We start from the raw sequence: 21,303 nt of genomic DNA, 5'->3' as shown, positions 1-21,303 counted from the left end.
CCCTCACCTGCTCCTCAACACAGTACCCTGGAGGGAGAAGCAGGGACCAGACTGGGCCAACAGCCTCCCCCAGCCAAGTATCTGTAATACATACCAGATCGGCCCCTTCATCCAGAATCAGATCATGGATGATTTCAGGTTTATTCTGGACCAATCTGGCATTACAAAGGAGCAAGACGAGGTTCTGTAGGTGGTTGGCATTGCTTTCCAAGGTCAAAAAGCTGGCAGGACAGCTGGAAGGGGAAACAGCAATCAAGTTTCTGATCTCCCTTCCCCTACAACAGCCTGCTGACCTGCAAACATTACTTCTTCTATTCACCACCACCACTGGAATAGCTGCCCCGTAATCAGAGGACATACCCCCTGTCTTGGCATCCATTCTCAGTTAGACAGAGATCCATACAAACAAAAACTATAATTAATATATATTTTAAATACAATTAATTCAAGGCTGATTAAGGCCTACAAATCTATCTAGTTCTCAGAGATGTGGCTCAACCTTAAAAAAAATAAAATCCCCTAACATGGGAGTTCTCAAACTTGGGTCCCCAGATATCGTTGAACAACTCCCATCTTCCTCAACGGCTAATTGTGGTTTGGGATGATGATGATGATTACTATTTATTCGATTTCTATACTGTCCTTCCAAAAATGGCTCAGGGTAGTTTACAAAGAGAAATACTAAATAAATAAGATGGAGCCCTGTCCCCAAAGGGCTCACAATCTAAAAGAAACATTAGACAGACACCAGCAACAGTCACTGGAGGGATGCTGTGCTGGGGGTGGATAAGGCCAGTTACTCTCCCCCTGCTAAATAAAGAGAATCACCACATTAAAAGGTGCCTCTTTGCCAAGTTAGCAGGGGCAATGATGGGAGACATTGTTTAACAACATCTGTGAACCCAAGTTTGGGTCCCTGCAAACTGAGCAGAGAGACACCTTTCAAAGTGGCAATTCTCTTATATTTAGCAGGGGGAGAGCAACTGGCCCTATCCATCCCTAGCACAGCCTCCCTCCAGTGGTTGTTGCTGGTATCTACCATATGTTTCTTTTTAGACTGCGAATTCTTAGTTTGGGGATAGGGAAACATCTCATTTATGTATTATTTATTTTTCTATGTAAACAACTTTGAGAACTTTATACCACTCTTTGGTTGAAGAGCAGTATATAAATATCTGTAGTCGTAGTGCTAGTGATAGTAGTAGTAATTTGGGGACCCCTAACCTAACACAAGAGAAATGCAGAATCTATGCAGTGGAAAATGGGATTCAAAAACCATTCTTAGGAGAAGGGGTGTTTGTTTGTTTTTAAATTTCCCCAATGTTCAGTAATCATATACTGCTTCTTTGAAAGAAAGATTTTAAAAGTGCATTGGGTAGGCAGGGGTTTATGGAAGACTGTGCTCAACAGTTCTGATTGTCAATTAAACCTTTCCACAATGCATACCACCCCATTAAAAAGTTTCTGCATCAGTAACTCTGCTGCGCCATTTGCTTGTGAAAAATAACTGCACTGAACAAGCCCCCACATATTCTGAAAGCTGGTAATCAGCCTCCCATCAGAGTCAGCTATTTTGAGCATTTGTCAGTGGGCCAAGCGAGGCTTTTTTTAAAGTGATGCCTTAGCACAGACAGAATATTCACCCTAACTGGTACATTACCATGAGCTTTTGCTTACAAAAAACGGTCTGTGTGTGTTTGGACTGCACATAGGATAATCTAACACTTCAGTAAAAGGAACTGCTGCCTATATATTAGGAACATAGGAAGCTGCCATATACTGATTCAGACCATAGGTCCATCTAGCTCAGTATTGTCTATACAGACTGGCAGCAGCTTCTCCAAGGCTGCAGGCAGGAGTTTCTCTCAGCCCAAACTTGGAGATGCCAAGCAGGGAACTTGGGACCTCAGATGCTCTTCCCAGAGCAGCCCCATTCTCTTACAGTGCTCACATGTGGCCTCCCATGCATATGCAACCAGGGTGGACCCTGCTTAGCAAAGGGGACAATTCATGCTTGCTACCACAAGACCAGCTCTCCTCCAAAGCTTGGCAACTGTATCACACACCAATGCAGAAAACAACATCCTTAGAATCTCAAGGTATAATTTCTAATAAGAACAAGTTCCTGGTCCTTAGGAATGTAGGAATGTTCAAATTAAAAATCACTTTAAAAAAAATACATTGATAGACCATCTTTAAAAACGAATTCAGGGTTGTTGTTTCACTGGACTACTTCCAACGTAATCTTTCATACTCACTGATTGATTTAAAAAAAACCACAATTGCGTCACTGCCTCCATAACAAAATGTTATTTGGGGATCATACAGTGATTAATCATGACGACTCCATGATGGAGTCACCATGATGGATCACCCAATGGTGTCTCCAACCGGGACCTAGAGTACAAATTCAGAGAGCGAGCCAGCTGCATTCCCCTCAAGCAATGAAAGGCAACAGGCTAACACACAGAAGGGAGAAGAATCGGTCTCGTGGCAGCAAGCATGAATTGTCCCCTTTGCTGAGCAGGGTCCATCCTGGTTTGCATTTGGATGGCTGACTACATTTGAGTGCTATAAGATATTCCCCTTAGGGAATGGGGATGTAGCTGGGTGATGAAGCATCTGCTTTGCATGCAGAAATCCCAGGTTCAATCCCTGGCATCTCCAGGTAGGACTGGGGAAGGCTCCTGTCTGAAACCATAGGGTGCTGCTGTCAGTCAGTGCAGACAATACTGAGATAGGCGGACTAACGGCCTGACTCAATAGATGGCAGCTTCCTATCTTCCTAAGGCAGCTTCAAGTGTTCATAGGAGTCGAGATGTGCTGCATCAGTGAAGCCAGCCTGCAAAGTAAGGTCCATGCAGACTTCCTCTCAGAAGTCCCATCCAATGATCCTTAATCAATCATTCTCAGGGGCCCTTCCGTCAACATTTCTGTAGACAAATTGGTTATTCTAAGCATTCTGTAATGCTGCAGAAAATTAAATTTTACAGCAGCTTAGAGGCATGCTGCTTACACTGCTTAATAATAAATAAAACAATTGCATGAATTATGCTATAACAAAATCAATTCAAGGGCCCCCTGTTTCATAGACCAATTAGACAAGAAACATCTTCTATCTGTACACTCTGGAACGCAGCTCTGAAGGGGGAAAAGAGCTGTTAAAATCTTTAATGAGAGATTACTGTCTGCTCCAAAATTGATGGGCATTCTAATGTTCAACTTGTAGCATAATTGCCACTTACAATGGGACACGTAAACTGCTCATCGACTGAAGGGCTCTACACAGGGCTGGCTCAGGCTGTTTTGCTGTCCAAGGTGGAAATTAATCTCTCTACCCGGCATCTGCTTGCAGGGTTGCTCCTAATTGCAGACACTGCCCCCATTTCATAGGCGTGACATGAAGGGACTTTTGCTCTGTCCACTTGTGTGAAACGGAGCATTGGTTACTCACAGTGAAGGCTCCTTTTTGCTGTGGGGTCCAAGGGCGTCTCACAGATGGGTTATCTTCACCCACATGACTCCAAGGCAAGACTATGCAAATTAGTTAGAGTTTAAGTTCGGAAGGAGGAAGCCCCTCCCCGGTTCTTTTAGTACCAGAAGCGACAGGCACAACGATGCGAAGCAAGCCCCTGGTAAACTATGTGCAAAAAACAAGTCAAACAAACACGGCCAAAAACTAACTAGGCCAACGTTACGGTAATCACTTGGCAGAAAATTTACACTAACGGATTTCTGGACGGTAGGAGCTGGCACAAAAGGTGGGTCGAGATGCCCTTGGACGCCGCAGCAAGAAGGAGCCTTCACAGTGAGTAACCAATGCTCCGTTTTCTGCTGCTCTGGGTCCAAGGGCGTCTCACAGATGGGACATACCAAAGCTCTGGGTCCCAAGAGGGAGGGTACCAGCTACTAACGTGCAGGGAGCACCTGCTGGAGGATTCTCCTCCCGAACACTACCTGTGCAGATGCAAACATATCGAGTTTACTGTGTCTGGCAACGGTAGAGGGAGCCCACCAGGTCGCCACTCGGCAGATGTCCTAGACGGGAGCGGTAGTGGGAAAAGCCGCTGACCGGCCACTGACCTAGAGGAATGGGCGAGAATCACAGTCGGAGCCCTGAGGCCTTGTGATTCATATGCCAGAGATATACAAGCCTTAAGCCACCTAGCTATGGTGGCGGGTGTCACTGGCTGACCCATGGAGAAAGGAAACAAAGGGGCCGACCCATGGAGAAAGGGGCCAATGTAGCCCTCACTTGAAAAATAGCAAAGATCTGTTCTAGAGCTTCTCTACAAAGGGTAAAACCGAGCATTTCTCCAATGCATGGAGAAAGGGGCCGACCCATGGAGAAAGGAAACAAAGAGGAACTCAGAGGTTCTAATGTGCTTGGTCTGCCTGATGTAGATTTTGAGATATCTGTGGACGTCGAGCTCATGCCATGCCTCTTCTGCCGGGTGCAGGCAAAAGGAACGTAGCACGACGTCCTGGGACATGTGAAAAGGGGAATGCTACCTTGGGACGGAAAAGGGTCTGGATTAGCTTAGCCGAGTCTTCCGAGAAGATACCGAGGATTTGTGTACGGACAGAGCCCTGAGCTCAGACACCATGCATGCAGAGGTGATGGCCACTAGGAATGCAAGTTTGAGTGATAGTATCCGCAGGGGAATAGAAGACAATGGCTCAAAGCGGGGGGTGGGGGGGGCGGCCTGAAGATCGGAATGCAGCTTTCAGGTGGGGAAACGGTGGACCACCGGCAGGGACAGGAGACTAGCACCCTGCAGGAAACGTCTGAGGTGTGGGTGGCGATGGCCAGCTCTCTTAGAGATACCTGCAACGAGACCCACGAGGGAGAAGGCTTGGCGTTTCAGAGTGATCGCCGACAGACCCTTGTCCAAACCATCTTGTAGGAATTGTAGCAAGTGAGACATGGAGGCGGACCCTCTTGGCACCCCGTGGTGGTCCGACCAGCGTAGGAAGGCCCTCCACATAGCAATAAGAATAGCAATAGCAATAGCACTTACATTTATATACCGCTTTATAGCCGGAGCTCTCTAAGCGGTTTACAATGATTTAGCATATTGCCCCCAACATTCTGGGTACTCATTTTACCGACCTCGGAAGGATGGAAGGCTGAGTCAACCTTGAGCCCCTGGTCAGGATCGAACTTGTAACCTTCTGGTTACAGGGCGGCAGTTTTACCACTTCGCCAATATATCAGTCATAGACTGATATATTCGGTTAGTGGAGTCTGGAGGCTAGCATGGTGTTCAAGACAGTGTCGAGTATCCATGGTGCTTCAGGAGGTGCTGTTCAGTTTCCAGGCGGCTAGCTTTAACCAGCCTGGATCGGTATGAGAAACTGGGCCTTGTTGCAAGAGATCTGGAGTGACGGGGGGCAGCAGGTGGGAGGTGAGGTTGTAGATCTCTGCGAACCATGGCCTCCGTGGCCAGTACGGGGCCACCAGGATGAGCTGAGATTGAAGGAGCTTGACTCTGCACAGGACCCTTGCCAGGAGGGGGGGTGGGAGGAAATGTGTAGAGGCAACCCAGAGGCCATGGCGCCGAGACGGCATCCACTGCTCCCGCCTGTTGGAAGGGAAATCTCGTGAAGAAGCGTGGCAGCTGCGTGTTCGCTGGGGTCACAAACAGGTCCACCACTGGTAGGCCGAAGTGCTTCACGAAGAGGAGAAGGTTTTCGGGTTCAGGAGCCATTTCCCCTGGTAGGAAGTGCAAGCGGCTCAACCAGTCCACTATTGTATTCAGGTCGCTCTGGACGTGGTGAGCCATCAAGGGGTCCACACAGCATTCTGCCCAGAGGAACAGTAGAATTGTCTCCGCCTGGAGGGGCCCGGACCTGGTACCCCCTTGACAATTTACGTGAGCCTTCGCCGTGGTGTTGTCCATGTGGATAAGTACGTGGCGATGTATAAGAGAGGTGACAAATTTCCGTAGGGCTAGGAGGATGGCCCTGAGTTCTAGCCAGTTTATGCTGTGTTGGCGTTCCTCTGCCGACCACCTGCACTGGACTGACCAGTGCTAACGGTGTGCTCCCCATCCTCTCTTGCTGGCATCCATGGTCACGATGATCTTGGGGGGATCGAGGAACTCCTCCCCCCCTGAAAGATTTTTTGGGGGGAGCCACTACCTTAGGGAGTGTCAAACTTCTTGGGGCATAGCAACCTGTCGGTTGGACTTAATAGCTATGCCTGTCTGAAAGGGAAGGAGGAACCACTGCAGAGGCCTCAGATGGAAACGCCCCCAGGGCACGGACTGTAGGCCTGCCACCATCAGACCCAGAAATCTGGACAGGTCCATGAGAGGTGCTAAATTGTATGTGCTTGCCGCACACGCGCGCCGGCAGCAACAACAGGTGCATGCGTGGTGCCAGCTTCTACTTGCTCAGAGTTTTGCAGACAACGATGGGGGCAGGGGCGGCAGGGAAGAACCCTGCCGCCTCAAAAACGTTTCCTTACAGTCGAGCGCCGGAGGTAGAAGAGTGGCGGGAGGGGTAGGTACTACCCCCATGCCCTTAAAGCGACACTTCCCCCAGTGCCGGACCACGCCTCCATGGTTCCGTGCACATCCCTAGCTGGAACGCCACCAAACAGCTGATAGGCGGTGTTCCGCTGCTCCGGGAGTTCCGTGGGGCGCAGCAATCACGCCCACGACTGCAGGCTCTTAAGAGGGGTCGCGGGTGGCAGGGGAGTGTGAGGGCCAGCTGAAAAAAGACCCCCTCAGTACATGTACACGCAGTACTCTGGGGGGTCTTGCCATCCAATGCTGCAGCCCAGTTAGGTGGAGGGAAAAGGCAGGAAAACAACAAAGAGGAGCTGAATGGAAAATGAAAGTAAAAGCAGCAGAGCTGTAGCTCTGAGTAGCTGCCTGGAGCCTCGCAGGACAAAAATAACTGGGGAGGGGCTTCCTCCTCCCGAACTTAAACTCTAACTAATTTGCATAGTCCTGGCTTGGAGTCATGTGGGTGAAGATAACCATCAGTGAGACGCCCTTGGACCCAGAGCAGCAGAGAACAAGGGAGTGTATGGAACAGCGGGGGAAATGGGGGAGGAGAGACAATTGCCTCCATGCTCCGTACGAAGGGCCAAGGGACTATAGCTCAGAGGCAGAGCGCCTGCTTTGTATGCCAAAGGTCTCAGGTTCAATCCCTTGCACCTCCAGTTTGGGGGTGGGGAGGGGGGGGAAGGATCAGGTACTAGGCGATGGGTAATAACTCTGCCTGAGAAAATAGAGGGCTGCTGCCAGTCAGGCGAGACAATATGGGGCAAAATGGATCAGAGGTATAAGGCAGGCTCATTTGAGAGCCAGTATGGTGCAGTGCTGCTGGACTTTGGCCAGGGAGTCCTGGGTTCAATTTCCCAATTAGGCATGATGATCACTGGCTGACCTCCAGCCAGTCACTCTCCCTCCGCCTAACCTACCTTGCAGGATTGTTGTGAGGATAAAATGGGGATAACCCACATCCACTTATGCCACCCCAAGCTCAATAGTACAAATGATCTGGGCACTACTGCTTATTAGCTATTATTTCCATTCTGCCTGCTGATGGGAAACTGGAAATACAAATTTTAATCTGGACCTCAGACTGCACATTCTACTGCAAAATTCAGTGGTCGAAATGAAATCTGGAGGGGAAACGGGTTTTGTCTGAATATTGGCTTTCCTCATCCATTTCATTTTGTTGCTGAATGGCAAGAATGGAAGAAATCCAAAAATACTGTAGGTGAAGCTTTTCCCAGCATGTAGTAGTAGTAGTAGTAGTAGTAGTAGTAGTAGTACTAGTACTACTACTACTACTACTACTAGCATGGAGATGCTATGATGGGTAAACCACACCTCTTGAATTTCGCCTTGTCCTACAGCTGGCATGAGCGCCATCCCAGGGGAAATGTCAGCTAACAAAATTCAGTATTTCAGTTGGGGGCATTATTTCACTCTTAAACTATCCACACACTTGTTGTACAGTGCACTCAGGAACTGACAAACAGGCCAGATCAGACATCATGTAGAACCACAGCTGATTCTGTGCAACATTCCCAGGCCTCAGAAGCATGCACTCCCCCTCCCCCTGACCACGCAATCCTCCAAGGAACTCTACGGACTGGTTCACACAACCGCAGAAGTGTCTGGTAAACGAAAACCGAAGATCCCAGCAGCACACATGCTCCCATGAGATCATTAAGTCTTCATTACATAAGAGCACGAACATACGGACAGCCCTGTTGGATCAGGCCCAAGGCCCGTCTAGTCCAGCATCCTGTTTCATTCACACATTGAAAGTCCAAGATCAAATAATAGATTAATTCTCTCAGTTTATATGTTGGGTTTTTGCGACACCACCCAGGGATCAGCGAAAAATCCTGAGTTCACATGACACACTCCACAGAAGCACACTGCTGGGATCTCCAGTTTTCGTTTACCAGACTTTGCTACCGTTGGCAGAACCAACCGATTCTGATTTAGGTTAGAAACAACTCAAGAACAGTTGTGGCATCCAAACCAACACGATCTTGGTTTATTCCAACCAACTTCCCTAAAATAAACTGAGAGATGAATGCAAAGTTTGCAGTGGGTTCCATACACTTGCTTAGCTAGCAGCAAGGAGGCCTGTGTTTGCCATCCCCCACCCTGGCACGCAGCCCTCCCCCCCTTGGTGGTGTGCAGTTCCCCTGTGGCAGCACACACACCCATGCACATGTGAAACCCTCCCCCTGCTCACCCAGGCTTCCCACTTGCCTGCTGTCCCACTGCTTGCCAGCTCTTCCTGCTTTGGCAAGCAGCAGAGGCAGGCAGGCGAGCAGAGGAAGCAGGAGGCAGGCACATGAGGCGGCAAGAAGGAGGCGACAGATGCGTGACGTGCAGCAAGCAAAATGCAGAATGAGACACACAAGCAGCAGGAATAGCCAGAGTGGCTGTCCAGCCAGCTGGGAGGGGGGGACGAAGGGAGACTCTCAGGGGCGGAAGAGCCTTTGTTCTTGGGACACCCTCGAACATCACCAGCTCCACCCCTGGTTTCATATTCATATCTCAACTTACTTTAGGGAAAGTGGTTAGAATAAACCAACATTGGTTGGTTTGGATGTCTGCTTATAACCTGAATCAGAAGTAGGATTCTCTGGAGAATCCCGCAGGATCTCGTCTAGCATGCTTATTTGACTTACATATAGCAAACACAAAACACACACACTTTGTTAATTTTATATACGAATATATTTCTTGATTCTGAGATTTTTCAGCTGCCAAAAGCATTTGAACTAAAATAACTGCTGGGGTGGGGGAGGGGATTGGAAGTCAGCAAAAGACAACTTCGTTTAAATGTTGTGTTCAAACAAAATTAAAACGTTTACTTGGCTTTGTCGGAATACTTGCAAATATTTTAAGACTTGAAATGCAATAGAATGCACTTCCCCTACATTGCTTCAATGCTGGTGGGGGGTGGGGGGGATGAGGCACTGAAAACTATTAATATTATTATAATATTAATATTATAATATTAATATATTAAATTCAGCACACCCAAAAAGCTGCACATTACCTATACAGGTATTTCCTGGGTATAAACCCTCTTCAATCAACACACTGATTGGAGTAGGGAAGATTTTTTTTTAAAAAAAAATCAAAGTGAACATTAAAGAGGGAAATGCAAATGAGAAAAGTTGGGCTTTTAATAATTTCTTAAATAGAGACATAAAGGAGGCCAGCCAAATATTTAAAAGCAGATAATTCCACACATAAAGGGGAAAGGAACTCATATATTCTCTTTTTTACTAGGGCAAATTGAACTCCTCTAAGCCCATCAAGTCAAAGAAGCCAAGGGCACTGCATATTGAAGTTAAGGCAAAAGAAAATATTTCCAGATCTGCTCCCAATATTTCCCATCTCTTCTTTCTCAGATTTTTCAAGGTCAATTCCCTTCTGGCTGCTTGACTCAATAATAAGACTGTGATGAATAATTTCTAATCTCTATTACACTGGGCACAATGTTTATTAGTCTTGGCTACACGCAGCCTAGTTTCCAGTACAGCTAAGAAGAGAGCAAGCAGACAAACCCAGCCAAATTATCCGGCATTTGTGGTATGTTTTGCTGATCTCTAGCCTGCCAGGGAGATGCCATGCTGATACATTCTCTTCCCATTGTACACACACACACACACAGAGTGAAAAATGGCTTGCGTTACAGACTTATGAATTGTACTTTGAGCTACCAAAACAAAGAAGGGAACAGATCTCCTAAATGTAAATAACAGCATTTCAAAAGAAACACCGGGGTGGGGGGGACGGACTCCCAACAGATGTTCCGTTCCTAGCTCCGAGAAAGCTCTCGCTAATATTAAGCAGCACGGGATCCAACTGCAGAATGAAAACTGCTCAAGGGAGAAGTGATTAAAACAGACTCAGGGATGTTTTAAGGACAGCTCCCATTCTGCCAGCACTGAGAGCTTGAGTGCATCAGGAACAGGCACTGAAGCAGGGCGTGTATTGATGGTTTGTTCAGAGGGATGTTTTTTACAATATATATGCCACTTTTCTGGAGTACAAAATGTGCTCAAGGCAACAGACAACAAGCCAGTGGCTTTCTAACCTTCCACCCTTTCAATACCTACTGAAGTACACATTTGCCATGAGACGTCTGTTTGCTGCACAGGATTCTGAGACATGTTCTGAGGCACATGCTCAGTCCACTGAGGCATTGACCAAGCCTGTTGGGCCACACTGTTGCCCCAACAAAATTGAGAGGATGCCTCAGAACACACCCAACACTCCCCTGCAGCAAATGGCGGCTCTGTGCACCTGAGACAGGGTGCCAAATCCACACCTCCCCCCCCACACACTCTCCTCTCCCTTTTTAGCCTACTTCCCAGTAGGCTTATAAGATCACCCAGCATTCTGTGTGTGTCCGTGTGTCCCCCACTCCCCACATCAACTCTGCAACGCCTGGACCAATATGAACCAAATTGGGTACAGTTGTAGGGACACCTCAACGGCATAATTTGTGATGGTGTCATCCACCCCGAAACAAGATGGCGGGCATGTGAACTTTTGAGGCGCATGGACTAACTTGTGAACTTGCTTAATCAGTTTGAACCAAATTTGCTACAGCTGTAGGGACACATAGGGACACCACAATGGCATAAATTTTACCTTGTCATTCGCAATGATTCAAGATGGCGGATGCATAAACTTTTGAGGCTCAAGTGCACTAATTTGTGGACTGTCTAACCGATTTGAACCGAATTTGTTACAGCTGTATAGACATATAGTGATGCCCCAATGGTGTAGTTTGTGGTGATGTCATCCACCCTGATCCAAGATGGTGGACTTGTGAACTTCTGAGGTGCAAGTGTACTAACTTGAGGACTGTCACCGATTTGAACCAAATTTGATACAGTTGTAGTGAGTGACACACAGGGACACCTCTATGGTGTAGTTTGTAATGATTTAATCCACCCCGATCCAAGACAGTGGATGCATGAACATTTGAGGTGCAAAAGATCTAACTTGTGGACCTTGATTTGAACCAAATTTAGTCCAGTTGTAGAGACAATAAAAGGAAGGTAGGTTGATTAGTTCTTACTAGAACAACTTGGTGTTTTTTTAAAATGTGGGAGGCAGGAGGGAAGCTTGCTGCTTCACTTACGTCCTCATAATCTGCTGTCTGAGGTGACCCCCTCACCTCACCTTATGGAAGGCTACCCCTACCTGCAGCTACACATGGCAGGTGGAAAATCGAGGCCAGACTACCACAATCGAGGCCAGACTACCACAATCGAGGCCAGACTACCTTTCAGGGAAACATGTCCACCATGATTGTAACGATCCAAAGGCGGAGGGAATACAAAATCCCCCCTCTGGCTGTGTGGAGTCCAAGTTAGGCTGCTACCATCCCCATTTTTTATATGAGCAGATTCACCCTTCCAAGGGAATATACTGGGAGAGTCTTAAGCCTTCAGGAGCGTGACTAGAGCATGACCCAACAAGGAGTGACACTCTTGAACAACATCAAGGGTTTTATAATTGGATGATCAGGAAAACTATAGAGGCATCACCAATCACAGCTTCTGTTCCATCCCCAGGAACTACAAGAACGATGCATTCGAATCCAAGCACTTAAGCACTTACCCCTGCTAATTGGGCAAAGAGGCACCTTTTTAACATGGTGGTTCTCTGTATTTAGCAGGGGGAGAGCAACAGGCCCTATCCAACCGCAGCACAGTACCTCCAGTGACTGTTGCTGGTGTCTATTTAATTTAATTTAATTTAATTTAATTTAATCATTTTTTATATCCCACTCTTCCTTCAAGGAGCCCAGAGCAGTGTACTACATACTTAAGTTTCTCCTCACAACAACCCTGTGAAATAGGTTAGGCTGAGAGAAAAGTGACTGGCCCAGAGTCACCCAGCAAGTATCATGACTGATTGGGGATTTGAACTCGGGTCTCCCCGGTCCTAGTCCAGCACTCTAACCACTATACCATGCTGGCTATTTTATGTTTCTTTTTAGATTGTGAGCCTGTCGGGGGGAAGGATCCATCTTATTTATTTATTTGTTATTTCTCTGTGTAAACCACTTTGGAAACTTTTGTTGGAAAGCGATATATAAATATTTGTTGTTGTTGTTGTTGTTAAACAAGAATAAATTCTATGGTGTGGCCACACTTGGAGTACTGCATACAACTGTGCATACAACCACATCTTAAAAAAAGACATTGTAGAACTAGAAAAGGTACAGAAGAGGGCAACCAAGATGATCAGGGGCCTAGAGCATCTTTCTTATGAGGCAAGGCTAGAACACCTGGGGCTTTTTCGTTTAGAAAAAAAGATGACTGCGGGGAGACATGATAGAGATCTATTAAATCATGTATGGAGTGGAGAAAGTGGATAGAGAGAAATTCTTCTCGCTCTCACATAACACTAGAACCAGGGTCATCCCATGAAATTGATTGCCAGGAAATTTAGGACCAACAAACCGAAGTACTTTTTCACACAACACATAATCAACTTGTGGAATTCTCTGGCACAAGATGTGGTGACAGCCAACAACCTGGATGGCTTTAAGAGGGGATTGGATAACTTCATGGAGGAGAGATCTATCAGCGGCTACTAATCGGAGGGCTATAGGCCACCTTCAGCCTCAAAAGCAGGATGTCTCTGAGTACCAGTTGCAGGGGAGCAACAGCAGGAGAGAGGGCATGCCCTCAACCCCACCTATAGGCTCCCAGTGGCATCTGGTGGGCCACTGTGTGAAACAGGATGCTGGACTAGATTGGACTTGGGCCTGATCCAGGAGGACTGTTCTTATGTCCCTATCCTTCCTACTTACTTCCAGGTAAGGAACTCCCAGTTGATTCCCATCCCAAGGCTGTTGGACTCCCTTTGTCTTACAGTAGTTGCGGATTAGACCTCACTCAGAGGCCTCCAGGGAAGAGCTGGATTCTTACACACCCTCCCTATTACTCTGTAGGCTGTTGTCCATTAAACCCTGCCCCTCACTCTGGACTGGACCACAGGGATTTGATTCTCCCAGGGTTATTTCGGAGAATCATCTGATATATGGCCTCTCCAAATAAGGAGAATCTTCCTTATTTGGAGAGGCCCACCTTCCAAGCAGTTACTCTAATTGAGACCTCCCTCAGGCCTATCACTACAATGATTAATCTTCTCATTGAGGAACCCCTCAGAAGTTGCCAAGGAACCCCAGGTCCCTGAAACATAGGCAGCAGCACACCCTTTGATTTTCTGGGAAGCCTTTGTCACTACTTCCTAGCCTTCATACCCTCCTGTAACTGGGCATAATTATGTGCTGTGGAAATCACTGTGTATCCAATCCTTCCCCTGTTTACTCTGTTTCCATTTCCCTCTCCTTCCTCTGTTGTCTTCCTTCTGTCTGTTTCTAGACTGTAAGCCCTTTGGGGCAGGAGTCTGTCACAAAAGTTTTGAAAAAGCAGAATAGTTTTTTTTATCTAATCTCTCTTACATCGTAATTCTGAGGACCAGAGACATAAAGAAAGCAGGAAAAACAAAAGAGCATCATCAAGAGAACTGGAAACCAAAAAACAGCAGGGAGGCAAGGCCTACTGTATATTTCTGACACTTCCTCCCATTGCATCTGCAGCAAAATTATGGGTCATTTACAAGTGAATGATCTAAGGGCTCACAATACTGAATCACTATTGATCTTAACCAGGCCTTGGCCATTTTTCTTTGGATTTAGGAGTCATCTTAAAAAATTAGGCGCCAGACAATAGACACTAGACAAAATTACTGAACTTAGTCATGGAGATTATTGGGGGGAGGGGGAAGTGCATGGGCTTATCTTTATCCCCTTTACAAGCAACATACTTAGAATAGAAACATTATCATTATTTATTATTTATTCAATTTCTATACCGCCCTTCCAAATATGGCTCAGGGCAGTTTACACAGAGAAATAATACATAAATAAGATGGATCCCTGTCCCCAAAGGGCTCACAATCTAAAAAGAAACACAAGATAGACACCAGCAACAGTCACTGGAGGTACTGTGCTGGGGGTGAATAGGGCCAGTTACTTTCCCCCTACTAAATAGAGAGAATCACCACATTAAAAGGTGCCTCTTTGCCAAGTTAGCAGGGGTCTGGGACATGGCTGCCTAGGACAAATTATTGTTATGTGATAATTCCAACTCTGACTATCCTAGTCTGGGAATCGTCAAACTCTGGCTTAAGCAGCTGTGAACCTGATTGGTGCCTATTTGCTGACAATGGGAAGCCCCAGAGGAGAGCTGGTCTTGTGGTAGCAAGCATGACTTGTCCCCTTAGCTAAGCAGGGTCCACCCTGGTTGCATATGAATGGGAGACTTGATGTGTGAGCACTGCAAGACATTCCCCTTAAAGGATGGAGCCAATCTGGGAAGAGCAGAAGGTTCCAAGTTCCCGCCCTGGCTTCTCCAAGATAGGGCTGAGAGAGATTCCTGCCTGCAAGCTTGGAGAAGCCGCTGCCAGTCTGTGAAGACAATACTGAGCTAGATAGACCAATGGTCTGACTCTGTATATGGCAGCTTTCTATGTTCCTATGTTCCATATACATTGTTATGATCATAAGAGTTTCATAATTCCAAGTTGCTGATGTCTAAACCCTTTACCCTTCAGAAAAAGAAGATCATCATCATCAGAAAGGAATTTGGCTGAAAGTTGCAAGACAATTGCATATATGGTGGGCCTTATGGCCTTTCCAAATAAGGAGAATATATATGGGGTGGGTTGCAATCTAGAGAGAGGTCATAGCACTGGGGAAGATTGGGTTAACCCTTTCCTCCCTGCGCTGTTTCCCTGGATTAAAACAACCCCCTAAAGCTACTATTAGCCACAGAGCAGACAAAATACCAGGTACAATATGGGTACCTGTCTTTCCCCCATCCCTGACAGCTAACAGCAGCTTGGGAGGTGATTTAAACGACATGGGGGAGGAAGGGGAGTCACAAGGTTAAATCCCCTCTCCTGCAGAGCCGCAGGCTTTATCCAAATCCCACTTCTAGGAGCAGCCCAGAATAAAAGAAAAGACATTGAGAGATCTGATCACACCTCCCCACGTCACATCTAGTCACATGGTTGTCAGCCTTCCAATTAAGGCTGCTCCTAAACAGTCCCATATCATTCACACTCACATGTGTCCACACGCACATATACTATTCTGATGCTCACTTTTTAGTGACTAAAATTGAAATACTAGAAAATTCTTTGCAAGGTCACTATGAAGTTCTTCTGCTCCCTTGAGATGTGTTGCCTACAGGCCAGTCTACTCTAAGCAAATTCTGAGCTGCTTTCAAACAACATAGAGAAGAAAAGAAAATAGTGTTTTCTCATTAAAAACTCTTTCACAAACAAACAGACAGACAAATGATACTCTCCCTAAGCTACCCTAAGGGTGAGTCATAACTTGCCATTACATTGCTCAGACCATTCACTGAATATTTGCTTCATCAGTAATGACAAAGTGATGCTTCAGAACAGAACAGCTTTCCCTCCATTAAAGACAACGGCTTTATTTCCAGCTAGAGAGGCAAGATGCTGTGTGTGTGAAGCTAGTTTGCAACTTACAAAAGACATCTAGAAGCCCTGCCACACGTCAGGTATAATCCTGTTTATTGTTAGCCACTGTTTACAACTATTCCTATTTGGCTTACCATGGATTCACTGATCATGAGAAGAAGAAGAGCCTCTTCAACGTTGTCTTGAGGGCTGTAGAGGCTGAAAGACAAACACACTTTTAAAGAAAATGTAAGCAACCTTTAGGAATTGGCTCATGAGACACTCTTTGTTAACACCACCACAGGACTAGTAACTTGAAACGTCTCATGCATGATTAATTGGTTATATAATAGTCTCTTCAGACTGGGATGACTAAAAGCAACAGAGTATCTCCTAGGAGGAAACTCAGTTTAGTAAAGCAGCTGATTGGTCAGATGCTCTCTACTCATGAAGTAATTTCTCCCATGGGCAAAATGGAACTAAGAACTCCCGATGTGGAGTTAGGTTTTTGCAGCCTGAATTTTTATTAGAAATACAAAAGTAAAGTAAAATAAACAAATGATACAAGCCCATAGAGACCCAGAGACAAAAATCTGGTTGTTATTTTGACATAATATCTGAAACTCAGTTACCCCCTCACTTTCAGCCCACCCCCACTGCCTCTTTATTCTATAACACTCATCCACACAGCCCTCCCACTTCAGACTTCACCAGTAACACACAGCCTTTTCTGCTTCTGGGTCCTCTATGAAGTTTTTCCAACAGTCAAATGGATCTTCCAGCTACACTAGGTAGGGAAAAAAATCTGTGCAGGACTCCTTCCCTTCAGAATTCCCTTCAGAATTCCATGACATCACAGCATCTCAGCCAATGGCTGGAGAGAAGGACTTGCAACTGGCATGCAATAGTTGGCATTAGGCAGCATATAAGGAACCTTAATCACTTGTTTTTGCTCCTGGATTCAATAACCAAAATAAGGAAGAGTACGCACTTATCTCCAGTATGTAGCTGCAGTTTTCGACGCAGAGTAGTGCAAATGGAAGAATTATCCTCTTTATTCATAAATTCAGGAAGGGGGTCAGATAAGGGACTCCAGTAACACTCTTCACTCAAGGAGTGTAGGAGCAGTTCTGCCAGTTGTTTTCCTGCTGTCTGGAGAAAAATGAAAAAGAACATGGGGAAAACAAATTTTAAATGTTTAGAAAGATACTTTCATCCTCAAGCTCAAGAATTCCACATCATGCTACGAGGCAATACAAATGATACATTAGGACTTACTGGATTGCTTTTTTAACTCAGTCAGAGCTGTCACACCTACCTTGCTTTGTCAGTTGTCACAGATATATTAGTTAGCGGAGGCACAGCCAGAAGAGAGTTTCCTCAGTTTATGGCTCTCATTCTTGTGTTCCAAGCACGTCCAAAATGTACGAGTGATACTTAGTATGACTGAGCAGCAGCAAAAAATTTGGAAGTGGAATCCATGAAGCAATTCCCACTTACTCTATATGTGTATATCACCTGTACAACCTCCACAACACAGAGAACCTTGTGGTATTATTCCCACTTGGGAGAAAACCACAGCCAGTGATTTCATAGTTATTTTCTGTGTGCTGCCATGGGCATTGCCCTGCTAATATCCAGAATGCCAATATTCAGAGGGAGTAGCATTCCAAGACTCCACCCATGCAGTATATGTTACCTGGCACCAAAACAAAACAATACTTAGCAATGCTTCATTTTCCAACACGTCTGTAGCCCTCAAGGCCTTTGAAAGCATGCTAGTAGTGTGCACAAAACACTCCCGTTTAGAAAGGCTGGTGCTTTTGTGTTCTGAATGGCTACTCATTTCTCTGGGTCTCTAGTCACTTGTTTCCCACTGCTCGCAAGAGTGGTGGCAGAGTGAAAGTTCTCAACACAGTTTATATAGGAAATGAACAAGAAGAAGATGGCCCTCTGTCCCAAAGGGTTCACAATCTTGAAAAACCAACCAACCAGGAAGACACTAGCAACAGCCAGTGGAGGGACACACTGCTGGGGCCGAATGCTGTGCACTGCTTCGTGCCATAGTCTTGTGCACCCATTTACATGCAGGTGCACCAGAGGCATGATCCATCCACCTGCCCACTTGGAGACTGAATTTCTAGGGACTCTGGGGATGGAGCTGAATCCTGAAGAAGGACAACTCTGTCAACTCACTTGAAAAGAATGGATCACGGCATCCCCAAAAGCTGAAAACAAGGACTAAACAGAGACAGTGATTTACCAGGAACAGATTCCAGAAAATAGGGGCTGTCTCTAGTAAATGGGGACAGAGTTGAAGCATATGCATTCCTATTCCTAAAATGAGTTGAATCATTTCTCCTTGCATTGGATTTGACTCTCTCAAAGTTGGATTTGACTCTCCATTCCTATTCCTAAAATGAGTTGAATCATTTCTCCTTGCATTGGATTTGACTCTCTCAAAGTTGGATTTGACTCTCCTTGCATTGGATTTGACTCTCTCAAACAAACAGGACTTCCCACCGCTTGAGAACACCTGCAGTAGAAGAATAAATTATAATGGAGTTTAACAAAAAGGTCTGTCCACAAAGTCAACACAGTAATATCTGCAGTTGTATGCAGAACTGGGACTACATGATTTGACTGAAAATAAAACTCCCAGAAGACAAGGCTCTACATCCTTTGAGTCCATGGAGTTCCCCACCCCACTTTATAGCAGAGTATGTCAGCAGTATCAATTAGTTCACTTTTGTTATGAATAAAACCAGACAAATTAGAACAGCCCAAGTCTTTGATTTATATTATAACAGCCTTGGGCAAAAAAAGAAAAAAGAAAAAGAAAGGGGAGGAAAGCATTATTCTGCTTGGAATATTTTTTTTGTTTTTTTGGCCACAAAAAACACACTCACACATTGCCATCCAGCATTCCAAATTAATTTAATTTAATGCCTTGTCATGTTGATCCTGATATCTGGAAAGCATGTGTGTGTCATTAATGTTCACTCTGATTTAAAAAACAAAACAAAACTAGAAATCAGAGCTTCACCATTCAAGGCAGCCCAGTAATTCAGAAACAATGGCCAAATTCAACTTGACCATTTCTCCACTTCCATCTGTCACTGCCCAGTCTCATCCACTAGTCTCTCACTTTTGGGACTACAGTCTAGCTCCCAGCAGTGATCAAAGCAGCTGATCTCAAAAAGTTTGTCTTAAATATCATTCATTCATTATTTATTTATATAGCACAATGCATACACGTGGCCTTTTACTTGGTCCTCAGCTTGTATAAAGCTGACATTTTCAGTGCAATCAGACTCAAGGATAGGCTCCAACTGACCCTATTTTCTGGAATCTTTCCCATGGAAAATCACGGTCCCTATTCTGTCTTTGTTTTTGCCTCCTGGGATGCCTTCTATAGTTTTTTCATGCAAGTTTCTAGAGTTTTCATCCTTTAGGGTTCCGCCCCAGAGTCTCTAGAAATTAAAGCTCCATGTGAGTGGGTGGATGTATTGTGTCCCCAGTGCACCTGCATGTGACTGGATGCATAACATTAAGGCAGCATATAGTGGGTGGAATCTAGTATTCACCATGGGTAATAGTGGATTGTGGGCTCAGGCAGTAATCTTTTGAATAAGAATTGGTAGCTGTGGAACAATATGACGAATATGACACAGAAAATATGTATAAACTGTTTTACAACAAGAGTTCCCAAAGCGGTTTACAATAGAGAAATAAAAATAAATAAATAAAATGGCTCTCTGATCCCAAAGGGCTCACAATCTAAAAAACAAACATAAAGTGGATACGGCCAGTTGCTCTCCCCCTGCTCAATAAAGAGAATCACCACATTAAAAAGGTGCCTCTTTTGTTCAGTTAGCAGATAATAATGTATTCTACATGCATTTTATTTCCTGCTTTCCATTTATGGCATGTTTGCAGTCAGAACTGTATGCCATGCGTACCAAGCATTTGGGCTACGCCCCTTAGCATAAACCACATCTTCCATGCTGTTTGGTCACGCCCCTTAATGCCTCCCTATGTTAGAGACATAGAACATAGTAAGCTACCATATACTGGTAGCTTACTATGGTAGCTTACGTATCTATCCCCCTCAGGGGATGGGGCCGCTCTGGGAAGAGCAGAAGGTTCCAAGTTCTCTCCTTGGCAGCATCTCTAAGATAGGGCTGAGAGAGATTCCTGCCTGCAACCTTGGAGAAGCCGCTGCCAGTCTGTGATGACAATACTGAGCTAGATAGACCAATGGTCTGACTCAGTATATGGCAGCTTCCTATGATCCTATGATGGCCCATGGGGAAGAGGTACTGAATCCTTTCCCCTTGCACCATGGTCCTGATGAAAACTGGGGCCAGAGTGCGTACAGAAGTCTTTAATGTATAACTACATTATCCAGTCTCTCAAAGTAATAAAATCATAGAACTGAAAGAAGTCACCCCATCATTATTGTCTGGCTCTCAGATATCGGTGTGAAACGTATGTACTAAAAATAATAAGACTGCACCAAGCAAAAACTGAAATCTGCAACCTGTATGCGGTATGCAAATTAAGCACATGTGCATCATTTCCCTTATATGGGTCCTGATGGGATATTGAATGAAAATATTTGATACAGCCAGCTGCTGAAGCTAAGCAGATCTAAACTGTGATGGGAGACCACCTAGCAATCTCGTGTAACCACTTTGAGTTCCACCATGAATGAAAGGCAAAATATAAATGTGAGTATAATTGGGCCACTATGTGAAACAGGATGCTGGAATAGATGGACCTTGGGCCTGATCCAACAGTTTCATATATAATCGGCGCATTCTGGTTGTGCAAGCAATACTGGAGGGAAAGGGAACTGCTCAGGACACTGAAGCCTGCTGGCTCTGGATATTTTACCACACACCACAAACACACACATTTAAATATATCTTTGCCATAAAGACTAGAAATTTATTTTTTTAATTGGAAGTTGCAATTTCTAGGAAGCTACATTCTGCATTTATTTGTAGATTCCTACTCGCACTGTACCTAACTCAGAATGGGGTTATTTAAAACAGATTAATTTGGATGACCGCTGAATATCTGAAATTAATCTGATTGTCAGATCAATTTCAGATCAGTGAGATCTCTAGGTTCCACTGTGCTCCTGTTAAAAATCAGAAGCCTAGAAGCCTTCTGTGCCTGCAAAGAACCATTGCTGTCATCCCTTTTCCAAATTTACCAAGGTGAGATGGCTGGGAGAGCACAAGGTACAAACTACAGACCCTAGATGCTGTAA

At 45.3% G+C, this 21,303-nt stretch overlaps 1 protein-coding gene across 5 annotated transcripts in view; it reads right to left on the bottom strand.

The window, feature by feature from the left end:
• TTC7A (tetratricopeptide repeat domain 7A) overlaps positions 1 to 21,303 on the bottom strand; it is a 291,532-nt gene that overhangs the window by 227,907 nt on the left and 42,322 nt on the right. For 4 of the 5 annotated variants that reach the window (XM_053312732.1, XM_053312747.1, XM_053312738.1 and 1 more), the window contains 2 exons: positions 17,014 to 17,174; positions 16,178 to 16,241 (listed from right to left, as the gene is read on the bottom strand). In XM_053312732.1, coding sequence (XP_053168707.1) covers positions 16,178 to 16,241; positions 17,014 to 17,174 — 225 coding nt within the window. The remainder of the gene's footprint in view (positions 1 to 16,177; positions 16,242 to 17,013; positions 17,175 to 21,303) is intronic. The other variant, XM_053312759.1, reaches the window with a different exon arrangement.

The sequence above is a fragment of the Hemicordylus capensis genome, chromosome 1, assembly GCF_027244095.1.
Source record: "Hemicordylus capensis ecotype Gifberg chromosome 1, rHemCap1.1.pri, whole genome shotgun sequence".
Taxonomy (NCBI): domain Eukaryota; kingdom Metazoa; phylum Chordata; class Lepidosauria; order Squamata; family Cordylidae; genus Hemicordylus; species Hemicordylus capensis.
The sequence above is the reverse complement of the archived record's forward strand: the minus strand, read 5'-3'. Positions and strand labels throughout refer to the sequence as shown.